The sequence below is a fragment of the Gallus gallus genome, assembly GCF_016699485.2.
Source record: "Gallus gallus isolate bGalGal1 chromosome W unlocalized genomic scaffold, bGalGal1.mat.broiler.GRCg7b W_unloc5, whole genome shotgun sequence".
In the NCBI taxonomy this organism is placed as follows: Eukaryota; Metazoa; Chordata; class Aves; order Galliformes; family Phasianidae; genus Gallus; species Gallus gallus.
Window position 1 is genome coordinate 19,604 of NW_024095979.1, and position 15,725 is coordinate 35,328.

Sequence of the window (15,725 nt, forward strand, 5' to 3'; positions counted from 1 at the left end):
CTCCAGATCCGTTTCCTCCGCGCAGCTTTCCAGCCTCTCTGCCCGAGCCTGTTGCGTTGCATGGGGTTGTTGTGACCAAAGTGCAGGACCCGCGTTTGGTCTCGTAGATGCTCCTGCAATTGCCTCGGCCCAGCGATCCAGCCTATCCGGATCCCTGTGTAGGGCCTTCCTACCCTCAGGCAGATCACAGCCTTCCTCCCAACATGGTTGTGGCCTGCAAACTTGCTGAGGGTGCGCTCAATCCCCTCGTCCAGATCATCAAACCAAAATATAAATCAGGACCGGACCAAACGCTGACCCCCCTGGGCAACACCACTAGCGTCCCACCGCCAGCTGGATTGAACTCCATTCACCACCACTATCTGGCCTGGCCATCCAGCCAGGTTCTGACCCGCAGAGTACACCTGCCCAAGCCATGGGCTGCCATCTTCTCTGGGAGAATACCATGGGAGACAGAGTCAAAGGCTTCACTGAAGTCTAGGTAGACTACATCCACAGCCTTTGCCTCATCCACTAGTCGGGTCACCTGGTCATAGAAGGAGATCGGGTCGGTCAAGCAGGACCTGTCTTTAAGGAACCCGCGCTGGCTAGGCCCGGTCCCCTGGTTGTCCCGCACACGCCCTGTGATCTGACTCTGGGTGATCTCCTCCATGACCTTCCCTGATACTGAGGTTAGGCTGACAGGCCTGTAGTTCCCCAGATCCTCCATCCGACCCTTCTTGGAGGTGGGCATCTGTCTGGCTCCAAGTATCGGTAGCAAGACGGTTCGTTATATACGTATACCCAACGTGAGATTAAAACTCAGAAAGGAGACAAATATTTGCCCAACCGGTTTATTGTAGAACGTTTTGGTTAGCTAGGCCTGGGATGGGAGGCGGGATGACGAAAGCAATAGTGAAAAGACAGAAAAGAAAAGCAAGGATTTGTTACAGGAATGCAGAGATGGTTACCACCGCAGTGTGACAATGTTTCACGATTCTGGTTGGAAGCAGGGGTGGGGGGGCAGGTTCTCTTTCTCGGTCGATCACAGGCGGAAGGAAAACACAGCAAGGGAAAAGCGCGCACAAAAGTTTTTGCAGAGTCCATACATATATATATATCTATACTGTCTGGTTCTCCTTGGGTTGCTCATAGTAACAGCACGTCCAGCACCGGTGCAACAGTCAGAACAGACAGAAGTAAAGAAGGCACTGGGAATTGAGGGGCGTTTATTCTGCTCCCCGGCCCCGTCTTCCAGCTCAAGGGGCTGAGTACCCTGAGAATAGCTGGTCTCACTGCTAAAGACAGAAGTGAAGAAGGCGTTGAGAACTTCAGCCTTTTCCTCCTCCTCGTGGTGATGTTCCCCACCGCGTCGAATAAAGAAGGGAGATTCTCCTTGGCCCTCCTCTTGCTACTAATACGTTCGTAAAAACATTGTTTTAATCATCTCGAACAATGGCGGCCAGACTAAGGTCTTGCTGGGCTTTGGCTTGTCGAATTTTCTCCCTGCGCATGCTAGCAACATCCTGGCACTCTCCCCGAGTTGCCCGTCCTTCATCCAAAGATGGCAAACTCCTGGCCTGCCCCGCCAACATTTGACGGTCATTTGACGGGAGGGATCGGCACCAAAAAGCCCCCAGCGCCTAAGTCCCTGAGCCCCGATAAGCACGGAGCCGACGGAGCGGAGCCGCCTACAGGACGGGGACAAGCTTAAAGGGCAGGCGAGACAGCCAACCGAGGCGCGAGAACGGCCGGCACGGCTCTGTCGGCCCAATGAGCGCCGACGAGGGCCGAGCCGTGCCGAGCCGAGGCGAGCCGAGGCGAGCCGAGCGGAGCCGAGCCGAGCCGAGCGGGGGAGGTTTGGGGCTGAGGGAGTGTTGTAGCGAGCGGGTTGCCGTCATGGCCGCGGGATCGTTAGGTCGCCGGCCGCCTGGCGCGGTGGCGCCGCTCTCTTGGGAAAAGTCGCCCGCCAGGAGTTCTCCGCCAACGTTATCCGCGAGGAGGAGCCGTTGTGGACGAGGAGGTAGCCGCGGCTTTGTCGTGCGTCGCGCGATTCTTCCCTTGCCCTCCCGTCCCACCCCTCCCCCACCCTAGCGCGCTCGCAGGACCTCTGGAACGAGCGCCCGTTGCGGTGCCGGCGAGTGCGGCGGGGCGAGCGGCGACCTTGCCGCGGGGCGGGGCGGGGCGGGCGGACGGGCCTTTCTGGCTGGTGATGCTCGCTACTACAGCGCCTCCTCTAAAACCCCGCGCTGCTTCGGTGCCTCGGGGCTGCCGTGGCGCATACTGGGTCGCTGGTGCCGTCTGGCTCGCCTGGCTTCCCAGCGCCACCGTGTGGTTGTGTGCGCGTGTGTAGAGGCGGGCCTGTGACGCTGAAGCGCTTGGTGGCAGCCGCGGACGCTTGTCGCGCGCGATATCAATCCCTTTGTCGCTGCTAGTCGTGCTAGTTCCATTAGAATTAGTTGACCGTGTCCTACAGGTCGGTGGTATTCACGTGTCGAAGGCGATAACCTTTGCCTCGATTTGGAAGTGTCTGATGCCAGCCTCACCGCGCTAATCCAAAATGTTCTTTCACCGGAGTCCGCGGTGTTCTTGAGGATGGAGAGTTAACACGGCCTCCTTTCGGGATAACCCCAGGTTCTTTGAAAATGCCTTGGTCAAAAGTAGGATAGGAAGGCGATATTTGGCCATAACTGAAGGATGGTGAGCCACCGTTTGCCGCTTGAGTGGTTAAGCAGGGTCTTAATATGAGAGTGAAATAAGCGCAAATGGAGGTGGTTTTGTTTGGGTTTAAAATCGCTCTGTGCTCGTAGCAGCAGGAGCCTGTGAAAACATGGTTTGTGCATAGAAGGGAGAGGGCTTTGCCAATTCAAAGATCACTTAGGAAGAATTGCTGTTTTGTCTTGCGTTTGGGATACGCGTTCAGTGGGACGTAGCGATCTGCTTCAGCTATTGCCTTTCTCCGAAGCCAATCCCGTTTTAAGCGTGTCCTCTTCCTCCAGTGCCTTGCGTTCCATGATATTTCACCGCAAGCTCCTACGCTTTTTTCCTAGCCGCTCCCCAGAAGGCCGTTGTGAGGTTATCCGGAGCAGAAGATTGTGGCGCACCTGTAAGTACCGTGGAAGCTTTCTGTACACTAAACGGTGCCTGTAAGTGGTATGTAATTTAGTAGGCTTTGTCCCGTCGCCTCGTTTCCTCTTGGTGTTGCAAAGAGGCACAGTAGGCTATTTGGGCTTTCCCGACGCCATAATCTTTTGCCTCTAGCTTGTAACGGAGCTGAGCGTTTTGACTAAGGGAAGTGAGAGAAAGCGATGCTCATTTCTGGGTACGTACTTGTAGTGCAAAATGCAGTGCTGTTCAGAAGTATGGCCCGATGCCTGTTCTCGCTGTTTCCAGACAGTGGTCATGGCTCTAATATGGAGAAGAGGGCTTGGGGTTTTGAGCAGGTCGGAGGCGAGGAAGGAGAGAGCTGGCTGAGGGGTGCTGGATGTTTCATTTTCAGCTACAGAAGTCAAGTCCCATGGCTTTGGCGTGGGCTCACAAAGCCTACATCGAGTTTTTCTTGTCTGCCAGAAAGACTTAGGTTGCCCGAAGATATAATGGGGGGCTGGAATCCCGAGACCAATCTGGCTTCTGTGCCCGATTTGTAGTCCGTTACTCTCTAGCTGGGGGTGGGGAGGGGGTTAGGAAGAAAAGGAAAAAAAAAGATGGCAAGTCCCATAGCTGTCCCTCCCCCATTATGCGTAATCGGACTTTGTAGCTTTGCTTGGAACGTGTCAGTTGCAGAAAGGCAGTAATTTGAAGAGCAGCGCTTGAATGGCAAAGAACTAGTTAACCGCGTTCTGTGGCTGGTTCTCTGCTCGCCTTCCTTGGCTTCCTGCCCTCTCCACTCTTCACTGTGCTGTGGCATGCTCCGTTACGTAACGTTATTTCCTTCTCCAGCTTCTTGGCCGTTTGATGATTGATGGCGAGAAGTGTGCTGCTAACCTGGGCCTGACCAATGGATTCCGGATGGCTGTGAGATACCCACCCTCAGCCCCTTCAGACTACCGCGCACGTCTCTGTATTCTGGGTGGCCGTCAGTTGGGCCGGCCTCCTGGCTAAGATGTTTGCACCGCAGGAGTTGCTGCACGCGTACGGATCGCCACCGAATGGATTTCACGTGTTGCCCGTCAGCCTAGCCACCGTTGACATATAATTGTTTTTGGTGGGTGTCTGTGGAGGGTAATGAAAAGCTTTGAGCAGCATTTGCACAATAAAGATGGAGCATGGGGATATCATCTCTGTCTCGCTTGTCTTACTGATGGAAATGATTCTGCAAGTTAAAACGGTGGGTCTCTGTCTCCCAAAGACAATATAGGATGTGCTGTGTGTTTGAGGCCTTGCCGTCTTCCCCAGCTTCCAAATAAAAGGGCGTGGGTTTTATCGCGTACTAGCAGCATCGACAAGCAGCAGGCGTAGAATTAGAGAAGAATAACGTAGGAAGAATGCTTCCAGCTATCGTCTGTTGTATGGCCCCGTCGCGAGGCCGAACAAACTCCACCCGCATGATTTCTGACCGGTGCACGTCAGCCTGCTTTTAAGCAATCTCGGAGTTTTGCCACTGCTTTCTTTTCAGTCGCGGATTTTGCGACGTAGAGAAATAATTTCTCCCGCGGAAACTTTCCCAAATGGAGAAGACTTTGTGATACTTGAGTCGGCGATTGTTGCGCTTCTGCTGTCCTTTGAGACTCAGCTGCCCTTCTCCATTTCTCTTTTTTAATATGAACAAAACATTAAAAAAAAAAAAAAAAAAAAAAAAAAAAGTATAGTTCCGTAACCAGAAGGAGGAGTAGCTACAGGCACCGTAAGGCTTTTACATGTAATCACCTCTCGCGCTTTGTTAGGCCTCTGGCTTTGCTTGAGTCTTTGTTGAATTGCAATTGCATTCAAGGCTTACTGGAGTGGGGGAGTTTCAAAATGCTAATAAATATTTGCATTAAAAATTAAAGACCTGAAACTTGCTAAATGAAATTATTGTGCGGCCGTTCCTCAGAGAATCTCGATTTGTCAGCAGTAGATCCGCTTGCGGGACTGACGATCGCAGCTGTGAATGACTCTGAATTAAACCGTTTGAAGAAGCGGAATAAGACAACTTGTTACGTTTTTCCGAATATTCAACCTGAAGCTCCCCCCGGCGCAGCGTAAGGCCGTTAGCTCTTGTCCCGTCGCTGGTTACGTGGGAGAAGCGGCCAACCCCCACCACGCTACAAGCACCTTTCGGGTAGTTGTAAAGAGGCGATAAGGTCTCTCTCCCCTGAGCCTCCCCTCCTCCGGACGAAACAATCCCAGTTCCCTCAGCCGCTACCCATAGGTCTTGTGCTCCAGTCCCTTCACCAGCTTTGTTGCCCTCCTCTGGCCACGCTCCAGAACCTCAACGTCTTTCTTCTAGTGAGGAGCCCAAAGCTGAACGCAGTACTCGAGGAGCGGCTTCACCAGCGTTGAGTACAGAGGGATGATCACCTCCCTAGTCCTGCTGACTACATGATTTCTGATCCAAGCCAGGATGTCGTTGGCCTTCTTGGGCCCCTGGGCACGCTCCTGGCTCATGTTCAGGCAGCTGTTGACTAATGCCTCCAGATCCGTTTCCTCCGCGCAGCTTTCCAGCCTCTCTGCCCCGAGCCTGTTGCGTTGCATGGGGTTGTTGTGACCAAAGTGCAGGACCCGGCGTTTGGTCTCGTAGATGCTCCTGCAATTGGCCTCGGCCCAGCGATCCAGCCTATCCGGATCCCTGTGTAGGGCCTTCCTACCCTCAGGCAGATCAAGCCTTCCTCCCAACATGGTGTGGCCTGCAAACTTGCTGAGGGTGCGCTCAATCCCCTCGTCCAGATCATCAACCAAAATATAAATCAGGACCGGACCAAACGCTGACCCCCTGGGCAACACCACTAGCGTCCACCGCCAGCTGGATTGAACTCCATTCACCACCACTATCTGGGCCTGGCCATCCAGCCAGGTTCTGACCCGGCAGAGTACACCTGCCCAAGCCATGGGCTGCCATCTTCTCTGGGAGAATACCATGGGAGACAGAGTCAAAGGCTTCACTGAAGTCTAGGTAGACTACATCCACAGCCTTTGCCTCATCCACTAGTCGGGTCACCTGGTCATAGAAGGAGATCGGGTCGGTCAAGCAGGACCTGTCTTTAAGGAACCCGCGCTGGCTAGGCCCGGTCCCCTGGTTGTCCCGCACACGCCCTGTGATCTGACTCTGGGTGATCTCCTCCATGACCTTCCCTGATACTGAGGTTAGGCTGACAGGCCTGTAGTTCCCCAGATCCTCCATCCGACCCTTCTTGGAGGTGGGCATCTGTCTGGCTCCAAGTATCGGTAGCAAGACGGTTCGTTATATACGTATACCCAACGTGAGATTAAAACTCAGAAAGGAGACAATATTTGCCCAACCGGTTTATTGTAGAACGTTTTGGTTAGCTAGGCCTGGGGATGGGAGGCGGGATGACGAAAGCAATAGTGAAAAGACAGAAAAAGAAAAGCAAGGATTTGTTACAGGAATGCAGAGATGGTTACCACCGCAGTGTGACAATGTTTCACGATTCTGGTTGGAAGCAGGGGTGGGGGGGCAGGTTCTCTTTCTCGGTCGATCACAGGCGGAAGGAAAACACAGCAAGGGAAAAGCGCGCACAAAAGTTTTTGCAGAGTCCATACATATATATATATCTATACTGTCTGGTTCTCCTTGGGTTGCTCATAGTAACAGCACGTCCAGCACCGGTGCAACAGTCAGAACAGACAGAAGTAAGAAGGCACTGGGAATTGAGGGGCGTTTATTCTGCTCCCCGGCCCCGTCTTCCAGCTCAGGGGGCTGAGTACCCTGAGAATAGCTGGTCTCACTGCTAAAGACAGAAGTGAAGAAGGCGTTGAGAACTTCAGCCTTTTCCTCCTCCTCGGTGGTGATGTTCCCCACCGCGTCGAATAAAGAAGGGAGATTCTCCTTGGCCCTCCTCTTGCTACTAATACGTTCGTAAAAACATTGTTTTAATCATCTCGAACAATGGCGGCCAGACTAAGGTCTTGCTGGGCTTTGGCTTGTCGAATTTTCTCCCTGCGCATGCTAGCAACATCCTGGCACTCTCCCCGAGTTGCCCGTCCTTCATCCAAAGATGGCAAACTCCTGGCCTGCCCCGCCAACATTTGACGGTCATTTGACGGGAGGGATCGGCACCAAAAAGCCCCCAGCGCCTAAGTCCCTGAGCCCCGATAAGCACGGAGCCGACGGGAGCGGAGCCGCCTACAGGACGGGGACAAGCTTAAAGGGCAGGCGAGACAGCCAACCGAGGCGCGAGAACGGCCGGCACGGCTCTGTCGGCCCAATGAGCGCCGACGAGGGCCGAGCCGTGCCGAGCCGAGGCGAGCCGAGGCGAGCCGAGCGGAGCCGAGCCGAGCCGAGCGGGGGAGGTTTGGGGCTGAGGGAGTGTTGTAGCGAGCGGGTGCCGTCATGGCCGGCGGGATCGTTAGGTCGCCGGCCGCCTGGCGCGGTGGCGCCGCTCTCTTGGGAAAAGTCGCCCGCCAGGAGTTCTCCGCCAACGTTATCCGCGAGGAGGAGCCGTTGTGGACGAGGAGGTAGCCGCGGCTTTGTCGTGCGTCGCGCGATTCTTCCCTTGCCCTCCCGTCCCACCCCTCCCCCACCCTAGCGCGCTCGCAGGCCCTCTGGAACGAGCGCCCGTTGCGGTGCCGGCGAGTGCGGCGGGGCGAGCGGCGACCTTGCCGCGGGGCGGGGCGGGGCGGGGCGGGCGGACGGGCCTTTCTGGCTGGTGATGCTCGCTACTACAGCGCCTCCTCTAAAACCCCGCGCTGCTTCGGTGCCTCGGGCTGCCGTGGCGCATACTGGGTCGCTGGTGCCGTCTGGCTCGCCTGGCTTCCCAGCGCCACCGTGTGGTTGTGTGCGCGTGTGTAGAGGCGGGCCTGTGACGCTGAAGCGCTTGGTGGCAGCCGCGGACGCTTGTCGCGCGCGATATCAATCCCTTTGTCGCTGCTAGTCGTGCTAGTTCCATTAGAATTAGTTGACCGTGTCCTACAGGCCGGTGGTATTCACGTGTCGAAGGCGATAACCTTTGCCTCGATTTGGAAGTGTCTGATGCCAGCCTCACCGCGCTAATCCAAAATGTTCTTTCACCGGAGTCCGCGGTGTTCTTGAGGATGGAGAGTTAACACGGCCTCCTTTCGGGATAACCCCAGGTTCTTTGAAAATGCCTTGGTCAAAAGTAGGATAGGAAGGCGATATTTGGCCATAACTGAAGGATGGTGAGCCACCGTTTGCCGCTTGAGTGGTTAAGCAGGGTCTTAATATGAGAGTGAAATAAGCGCAAATGGAGGTGGTTTTGTTTGGGTTTAAAATCGCTCTGTGCTCGTAGCAGCAGGAGCCTGTGAAAACATGGTTTGTGCATAGAAGGGAGAGGGCTTTGCCAATTCAAAGATCACTTAGGAAGAATTGCTGTTTTGTCTTGCGTTTGGGATACGCGTTCAGTGGGACGTAGCGATCTGCTTCAGCTATTGCCTTTCTCCGAAGCCAATCCCGTTTTAAGCGTGTCCTCTTCCTCCAGTGCCTTGCGTTCCATGATATTTCACCGCAAGCTCCTACGCTTTTTTCCTAGCCTCTCCCCAGAAGGCCGTTGTGAGGTTTTCCGGAGCAGAAGATTGTGGCGCACCTGTAAGTACCGTGGAAGCTTTCTGTACACTAAACGGTGCCTGTAAGTGGTATGTAATTTAGTAGGCTTTGTCCCGTCGCCTCGTTTCCTCTCGATGTTGCAAAGAGGCACAGTAGGCTATTTGGGCTTTCCCGACGCCATAATCTTTTGCCTCTAGCTTGTAACGGAGCTGAGCGTTTTGACTAAGGGAAGTGAGAGAAAGCGATGCTCATTTCTGGGTACGTACTTGTAGTGCAAAATGCAGTGCTGTTCAGAAGTATGGCCCGATGCCTGTTCTCGCTGTTTCCAGACAGTGGTCATGGCTCTAATATGGAGAAGAGGGCTTGGGGTTTTGAGCAGGTCGGAGGCGAGGAAGGAGAGAGCTGGCTGAGGGGTGCTGGATGTTTCATTTTCAGCTACAGAAGTCAAGTCCCATGGCTTTGGCGTGGGCTCACAAAGCCTACATCGAGTTTTTCTTGTCTGCCAGAAAGACTTAGGTTGCCCGAAGATATAATGGGGGGCTGGAATCCCGAGACCAATCTGGCTTCTGTGCCCGATTTGTAGTCCGTTACTCTCTAGCTGGGGTGGGGAGGGGGTTAGGAAGAAAAGGAAAAAAAAAGATGGCAAGTCCCATAGCTGTCCCTCCCCCATTATGCGTAATCGGACTTTGTAGCTTTGCTTGGAACGTGTCAGTTGCAGAAAGGCAGTAATTTGAAGAGCAGCGCTTGAATGGCAAAGAACTAGTTAACCGCGTTCTGTGGCTGGTTCTCTGCTCGCCTTCCTTGGCTTCCTGCCCTCTCCACTCTTCACTGTGCTGTGGCATGCTCCGTTACGTAACGTTATTTCCTTCTCCAGCTTCTTGGCCGTTTGATGATTGATGGCGAGAAGTGTGCTGCTAACCTGGGCCTGACCAATGGATTCCGGATGGCTGTGAGATACCCACCCTCAGCCCCTTCAGACTACCGCGCACGTCTCTGTATTCTGGGTGGCCGTCAGTTGGGCCGGCCTCCTGGCTAAGATGTTTGCACCGCAGGAGTTGCTGCACGCGTACGGATCGCCACCGAATGGATTTCACGTGTTGCCCGTCAGCCTAGCCACCGTTGACATATAATTGTTTTTGGTGGGTGTCTGTGGAGGGTAATGAAAAGCTTTGAGCAGCATTTGCACAATAAAGATGGAGCATGGGGATATCATCTCTGTCTCGCTTGTCTTACTGATGGAAATGATTCTGCAAGTTAAAACGGTGGGTCTCCGTCTCCCAAAGACAATATAGGATGTGCTGTGTGTTTGAGGCCTTGCCGTCTTCCCCCAGCTTCCAAATAAAAGGGCGTGGGTTTTATCGCGTACTAGCAGCATCGACAAGCAGCAGGCGTAGAATTAGAGAAGAATAACGTAGGAAGAATGCTTCCAGCTATCGTCTGTTGTATGGCCCCGTCGCGAGGCCGAACAAACTCCACCCGCATGATTTCTGACCGGTGCACGTCAGCCTGCTTTTAAGCAATCTCGGAGTTTTGACACTGCTTTCTTTTCAGTCGCGGATTTTGCGACGTAGAGAAATAATTTCTCCCGCGGAAACTTTCCCAAATGGAGAAGACTTTGTGATACTTGAGTCGGCGATTGTTGCGCTTCTGCTGTCTTTGAGACTCAGCTGCCCTTCTCCATTTCTCTTTTTTTAATATGAACAAAAACATTAAAAAAAAAAAAAAAAAAAAAAAGAAGTATTGTTCCGTAACCAGAAGGAGGAGTAGCTACAGGCACCGTAAGGCTTTTACATGTAATCACCTCTCGCGCTTTGTTAGGCCTCTGGCTTTGCTTGAGTCTTTGTTGAATTGCAATTGCATTCAAGGCTTACTGGAGTGGGGGAGTTTCAAAATGCTAATAAATATTTGCATTAAAAATTAAAGACCTGAAACTTGCTAAATGAAATTATTGTGCGGCCGTTCCTCAGAGAATCTCGATTTGTCAGCAGTAGATCCGCTTGCGGGACTGACGATCGCAGCTGTGAATGACTCTGAATTAAACCGTTTGAAGAAGCGGAATAAGACAACTTGTTACGTTTTTCCGAATATTCAACCTGAAGCTCCCCCCGGCGCAGCGTAAGGCCGTTAGCTCTTGTCCCGTCGCTGGTTACGTGGGAGAAGCGGCCAACCCCCACCACGCTACAAGCACCTTTCGGGTAGTTGTAAAGAGGCGATAAGGTCTCTCTCCCCTGAGCCTCCCCTCCTCCGGACGAAACAATCCCAGTTCCCTCAGCCGCTACCCATAGGTCTTGTGCTCCAGTCCCTTCACCAGCTTTGTTGCCCTCCTCTGGCCACGCTCCAGAACCTCAACGTCTTTCTTCTAGTGAGGAGCCCAAAGCTGAACGCAGTACTCGAGGAGCGGCTTCACCAGCGTTGAGTACAGAGGGATGATCACCTCCCTAGTCCTGCTGACTACATGATTTCTGATCCAAGCCAGGATGTCGTTGGCCTTCTTGGGCCCCTGGGCACGCTCCTGGCTCATGTTCAGGCAGCTGTTGACTAATGCCTCCAGATCCGTTTCCTCCGCGCAGCTTTCCAGCCTCTCTGCCCCGAGCCTGTTGCGTTGCATGGGGTTGTTGTGACCAAAGTGCAGGACCCGGCGTTTGGTCTCGTAGATGCTCCTGCAATTGGCCTCGGCCCAGCGATCCAGCCTATCCGGATCCCTGTGTAGGGCCTTCCTACCCTCAGGCAGATCAAGCCTTCCTCCCAACATGGTGTGGCCTGCAAACTTGCTGAGGGTGCGCTCAATCCCCTCGTCCAGATCATCAACCAAAATATAAATCAGGACCGGACCAAACGCTGACCCCCTGGGCAACACCACTAGCGTCCACCGCCAGCTGGATTGAACTCCATTCACCACCACTATCTGGGCCTGGCCATCCAGCCAGGTTCTGACCCGGCAGAGTACACCTGCCCAAGCCATGGGCTGCCATCTTCTCTGGGAGAATACCATGGGAGACAGAGTCAAAGGCTTCACTGAAGTCTAGGTAGACTACATCCACAGCCTTTGCCTCATCCACTAGTCGGGTCACCTGGTCATAGAAGGAGATCGGGTCGGTCAAGCAGGACCTGTCTTTAAGGAACCCGCGCTGGCTAGGCCCGGTCCCCTGGTTGTCCCGCACACGCCCTGTGATCTGACTCTGGGTGATCTCCTCCATGACCTTCCCTGATACTGAGGTTAGGCTGACAGGCCTGTAGTTCCCCAGATCCTCCATCCGACCCTTCTTGGAGGTGGGCATCTGTCTGGCTCCAAGTATCGGTAGCAAGACGGTTCGTTATATACGTATACCCAACGTGAGATTAAAACTCAGAAAGGAGACAAATATTTGCCCAACCGGTTTATTGTAGAACGTTTTGGTTAGCTAGGCCTGGGGATGGGAGGCGGGATGACGAAAGCAATAGTGAAAAGACAGAAAAGAAAAGCAAGGATTTGTTACAGGAATGCAGAGATGGTTACCACCGCAGTGTGACAATGTTTCACGATTCTGGTTGGAAGCAGGGGTGGGGGGGCAGGTTCTCTTTCTCGGTCGATCACAGGCGGAAGGAAAACACAGCAAGGGAAAAGCGCGCACAAAAGTTTTTGCAGAGTCCATACATATATATATATCTATACTGTCTGGTTCTCCTTGGGTTGCTCATAGTAACAGCACGTCCAGCACCGGTGCAACAGTCAGAACAGACAGAAGTAAAGAAGGCACTGGGAATTGAGGGGCGTTTATTCTGCTCCCCGGCCCCGTCTTCCAGCTCAAGGGGCTGAGTACCCTGAGAATAGCTGGTCTCACTGCTAAAGACAGAAGTGAAGAAGGCGTTGAGAACTTCAGCCTTTTCCTCCTCCTCGGTGGTGATGTTCCCCACCGCGTCGAATAAAGAAGGGAGATTCTCCTTGGCCCTCCTCTTGCTACTAATACGTTCGTAAAAACATTGTTTTAATCATCTCGAACAATGGCGGCCAGACTAAGGTCTTGCTGGGCTTTGGCTTGTCGAATTTTCTCCCTGCGCATGCTAGCAACATCCTGGCACTCTCCCCGAGTTGCCCGTCCTTCATCCAAAGATGGCAAACTCCTGGCCTGCCCCGCCAACATTTGACGGTCATTTGACGGGAGGGATCGGCACCAAAAAGCCCCCAGCGCCTAAGTCCCTGAGCCCCGATAAGCACGGAGCCGACGGGAGCGGAGCCGCCTACAGGACGGGGACAAGCTTAAAGGGCAGGCGAGACAGCCAACCGAGGCGCGAGAACGGCCGGCACGGCTCTGTCGGCCCAATGAGCGCCGACGAGGGCCGAGCCGTGCCGAGCCGAGGCGAGCCGAGGCGAGCCGAGCGGAGCCGAGCCGAGCCGAGCGGGGGAGGTTTGGGGCTGAGGGAGTGTTGTAGCGAGCGGGTGCCGTCATGGCCGGCGGGATCGTTAGGTCGCCGGCCGCCTGGCGCGGTGGCGCCGCTCTCTTGGGAAAAGTCGCCCGCCAGGAGTTCTCTGCCAACGTTATCCGCGAGGAGGAGCCGTTGTGGACGAGGAGGTAGCCGCGGCTTTGTCGTGCGTCGCGCGATTCTTCCCTTGCCCTCCCGTCCCACCCCTCCCCCACCCTAGCGCGCTCGCAGGCCCTCTGGAACGAGCGCCCGTTGCGGTGCCGGCGAGTGCGGCGGGGCGAGCGGCGACCTTGCCGCGGGGCGGGGCGTGGCGGGGCGGGCGGACGGGCCTTTCTGGCTGGTGATGCTCGCTACTGCAGCGCCTCCTCTAAAACCCCGCGCTCCTTCGGTGCCACGGGGCTGCCGTGGCGCATACTGGGTCGCTGGTGCCGTCTGGCTCGCCTGGCTTCCCTGCGCCACCGTGTGGTTGTGTGCGCGTGTGTAGAGGCGGGCCTGTGACGCTGAAGCGCTTGGTGGCAGCCGCGGACGCTTGTCGCGCGCGATATCAATCCCTTTGTCGCTGCTAGTCGTGCTAGTTCCATTCGAATTAGTTGACCGTTTCCTACAGGCCGGTGGTATTCACGTGTCGAAGGCGATAACCTTTGCCTCGACGTGGAAGTGTCTGACGTAGCGCCAGCCTCACCGTGCTAATCCAAAGCGTTCTTTCACCGGAGTCCGCGGTGTTCTTGAGGATGGAGTGTTAACACGGCCTCCGTCGGGATAACCCCAGGTTCTTTGAAAATGCCTTGGTCAAAAGTAGGATAGGAAGGCGATATTTGGCCATAACTGAAGGATGGTGAGCCACCGTTTGCCGCTTGAGTGGTTAAGCAGGGTCTTAATATGAGAGTGAAATAAGCGCAAATGGAGGTGGTTTTGTTTGGGTTTAAAATCGCTCTGTGCTCGTAGCAGCAGGAGCCTGTGAAAACATGGTTTGTGCATAGAAGGGAGAGGGCTTTGCCAATTCAAAGATCACTTAGGAAGAATTGCTGTTTTGTCTTGCGTTTGGGATACGCGTTCAGTGGGACGTAGCGATCTGCTTCAGCTATTGCCTTTCTCCGAAGCCAATCCCGTTTTAAGCGTGTCCTCTTCCTCCAGTGCCTTGCGTTCCATGATATTTCACCGCAAGCTCCTACGCTTTTTTCCTAGCCGTTCCTGAGAAGGCCGTTGTGAGGTTATCCGGAGCAGAAGATTGTGGCGCACCTGTAAGTACCGTGGAAGCTTTCTGTACACTAAACGGTGCCTGTAAGTGGTATGTAATTTAGTAGGCTTTGTCCCGTCGCCTCGTTTCCTCTTGGTGTTGCAAAGAGGCACAGTAGGCTATTTGGGCTTTCCCGACGCCATAATCTTTTGCCTCTAGCTTGTAACGGAGCTGAGCGTTTTGACTAAGGGAAGTGAGAGAAAGCGATGCTCATTTCTGGGTACGTACTTGTAGTGCAAAATGCAGTGCTGTTCAGAAGTATGGCCCGATGCCTGTTCTCGCTGTTTCCAGACAGTGGTCATGGCTCTAATATGGAGAAGAGGGCTTGGGGTTTTGAGCAGGTCGGAGGCGAGGAAGGAGAGAGCTGGCTGAGGGGTGCTGGATGTTTCATTTTCAGCTACAGAAGTCAAGTCCCATGGCTTTGGCGTGGGCTCACAAAGCCTACATCGAGTTTTTCTTTTCTGCCAGAAAGACTTAGGTTGCCCGAAGATACAATGGGGGGCTGGAAGCCCGAGACCAATCTGGCTTCTGTGCCCGATTTGTAGTCCGTTACTCTCTAGCTGGGGGTGGGGAGGGGGTTTAGAAGAAAAGGAAAAAAAAAAGATGGCAAGTCCCATAGCTGTCCCTCCCCCCATTATGCGTAATCGGACTTTGTAGCTTTGCTTGGAACGTGTCAGTTGCAGAAAGGCAGTAATTTGAAGAGCAGCGCTTGAATGGCAAAGAACTAGTTAACCGCGTTCTGTGGCTGGTTCTCTGCTCGCCTTCCTTGGCTTCCTGCCCTCTCCACTCTTCATTGTGTTGTGGCATGCTCCGTTACGTAACGTTATTTCCTTCTCCAGCTTCTTGGCCGTTTGATGATTGATGGCGAGAAGTGTGCTGCTAACCTGGGCCTGACCAATGGATTCCGGATGGCTGTGAGATACCCACCCTCAGCCCCTTCAGACTACCGCGCACGTCTCTGTATTCTGGGTGGCCGTCAGTTGGGCCGGCCTCCTGGCTAAGATGTTTGCACCGCAGGAGTTGCTGCACGCGTACGGATCGCCACCGAATGGATTTCACGTGTTGCCCGTCAGCCTAGCCACCGTTGACATATAATTGTTTTTGGTGGGTGTCTGTGGAGGGTAATGAAAAGCTTTGAGCAGCATTTGCACAATAAAGATGGAGCATGGGGATATCATCTCTGTCTCTCTTGTCTTACTGATGGAAATGATTCTGCAAGTTAAAACGGTGGGTCTCCGTCTCCCAAAGACAATATAGGATGTGCTGTGTGTTTGAGGCCTTGCCGTCTTCCCCCAGCTTCCAAATAAAAGGGCGTGGGTTTTATCGCGTACTAGCAGCATCGACAAGCAGCAGGCGTAGAATTAGAGAAGAATAACGTAGGAAGAATGCTTCCAGCTGTCGTCTGATGTATGGCCCCGTCCCGAGGCCGAACATACTCCACCCGCATGA

The 15,725-nt window shown here is 54.0% G+C and overlaps 4 protein-coding genes and 1 pseudogene across 7 annotated transcripts; 3 read left to right on the forward strand and 2 right to left on the reverse strand.

Moving 5' to 3' along the window:
• Window positions 1-1,743: 1,743 nt before the first annotated feature.
• On the forward strand, window positions 1,744-4,256 carry LOC121108819. The gene is made up of 3 exons (XM_040656972.2): window positions 1,744-2,002; window positions 3,030-3,085; window positions 3,919-4,256. Exons 1-3 carry the CDS (start codon window positions 1,753-1,755, stop codon window positions 4,078-4,080), a joined length of 468 nt encoding a protein of 155 aa, XP_040512906.1. The 5' UTR covers window positions 1,744-1,752; the 3' UTR covers window positions 4,081-4,256.
• A 466-nt stretch (window positions 4,257-4,722) lies between these two features.
• LOC121108811 lies at window positions 4,723-6,394 on the reverse strand. The gene has a single exon (XM_040656964.1). It carries the CDS (start codon window positions 6,034-6,036, stop codon window positions 5,404-5,406), a length of 633 nt encoding a protein of 210 aa, XP_040512898.1. The 5' UTR covers window positions 6,037-6,394; the 3' UTR covers window positions 4,723-5,403.
• Window positions 6,395-6,599: 205 nt separating this feature from the next.
• On the forward strand, window positions 6,600-9,850 carry LOC121108809. Of its 3 annotated transcripts, none has more exons than XM_040656960.2 (3): window positions 6,600-7,593; window positions 8,625-8,680; window positions 9,513-9,850. In XM_040656960.2, exons 1-3 carry the CDS (start codon window positions 7,134-7,136, stop codon window positions 9,672-9,674), a joined length of 678 nt encoding a protein of 225 aa, XP_040512894.1. In that variant the 5' UTR covers window positions 6,600-7,133; the 3' UTR covers window positions 9,675-9,850. The 3 variants fall into 3 exon arrangements, with proteins under 3 accessions (XP_040512894.1, XP_040512895.1, XP_040512896.1); XM_040656962.2 differs by having other exon boundaries at window positions 7,413-7,593; window positions 8,574-8,680; XM_040656961.2 differs by lacking the exon at window positions 8,625-8,680.
• On the reverse strand, window positions 9,536-11,988 carry LOC121108810. Its single transcript, XM_040656963.1, has one exon. It carries the CDS (start codon window positions 11,628-11,630, stop codon window positions 10,998-11,000), a length of 633 nt encoding a protein of 210 aa, XP_040512897.1. The 5' UTR covers window positions 11,631-11,988; the 3' UTR covers window positions 9,536-10,997.
• A 996-nt stretch (window positions 11,989-12,984) lies between these two features.
• LOC121108825 lies at window positions 12,985-15,453 on the forward strand (annotated as a pseudogene). The gene is made up of 3 exons (XR_005843470.2): window positions 12,985-13,188; window positions 14,174-14,280; window positions 15,116-15,453. The product of XR_005843470.2 is annotated as a histidine triad nucleotide-binding protein 1-like (transcript).
• The last annotated feature ends 272 nt before the right edge of the window (window positions 15,454-15,725 follow it).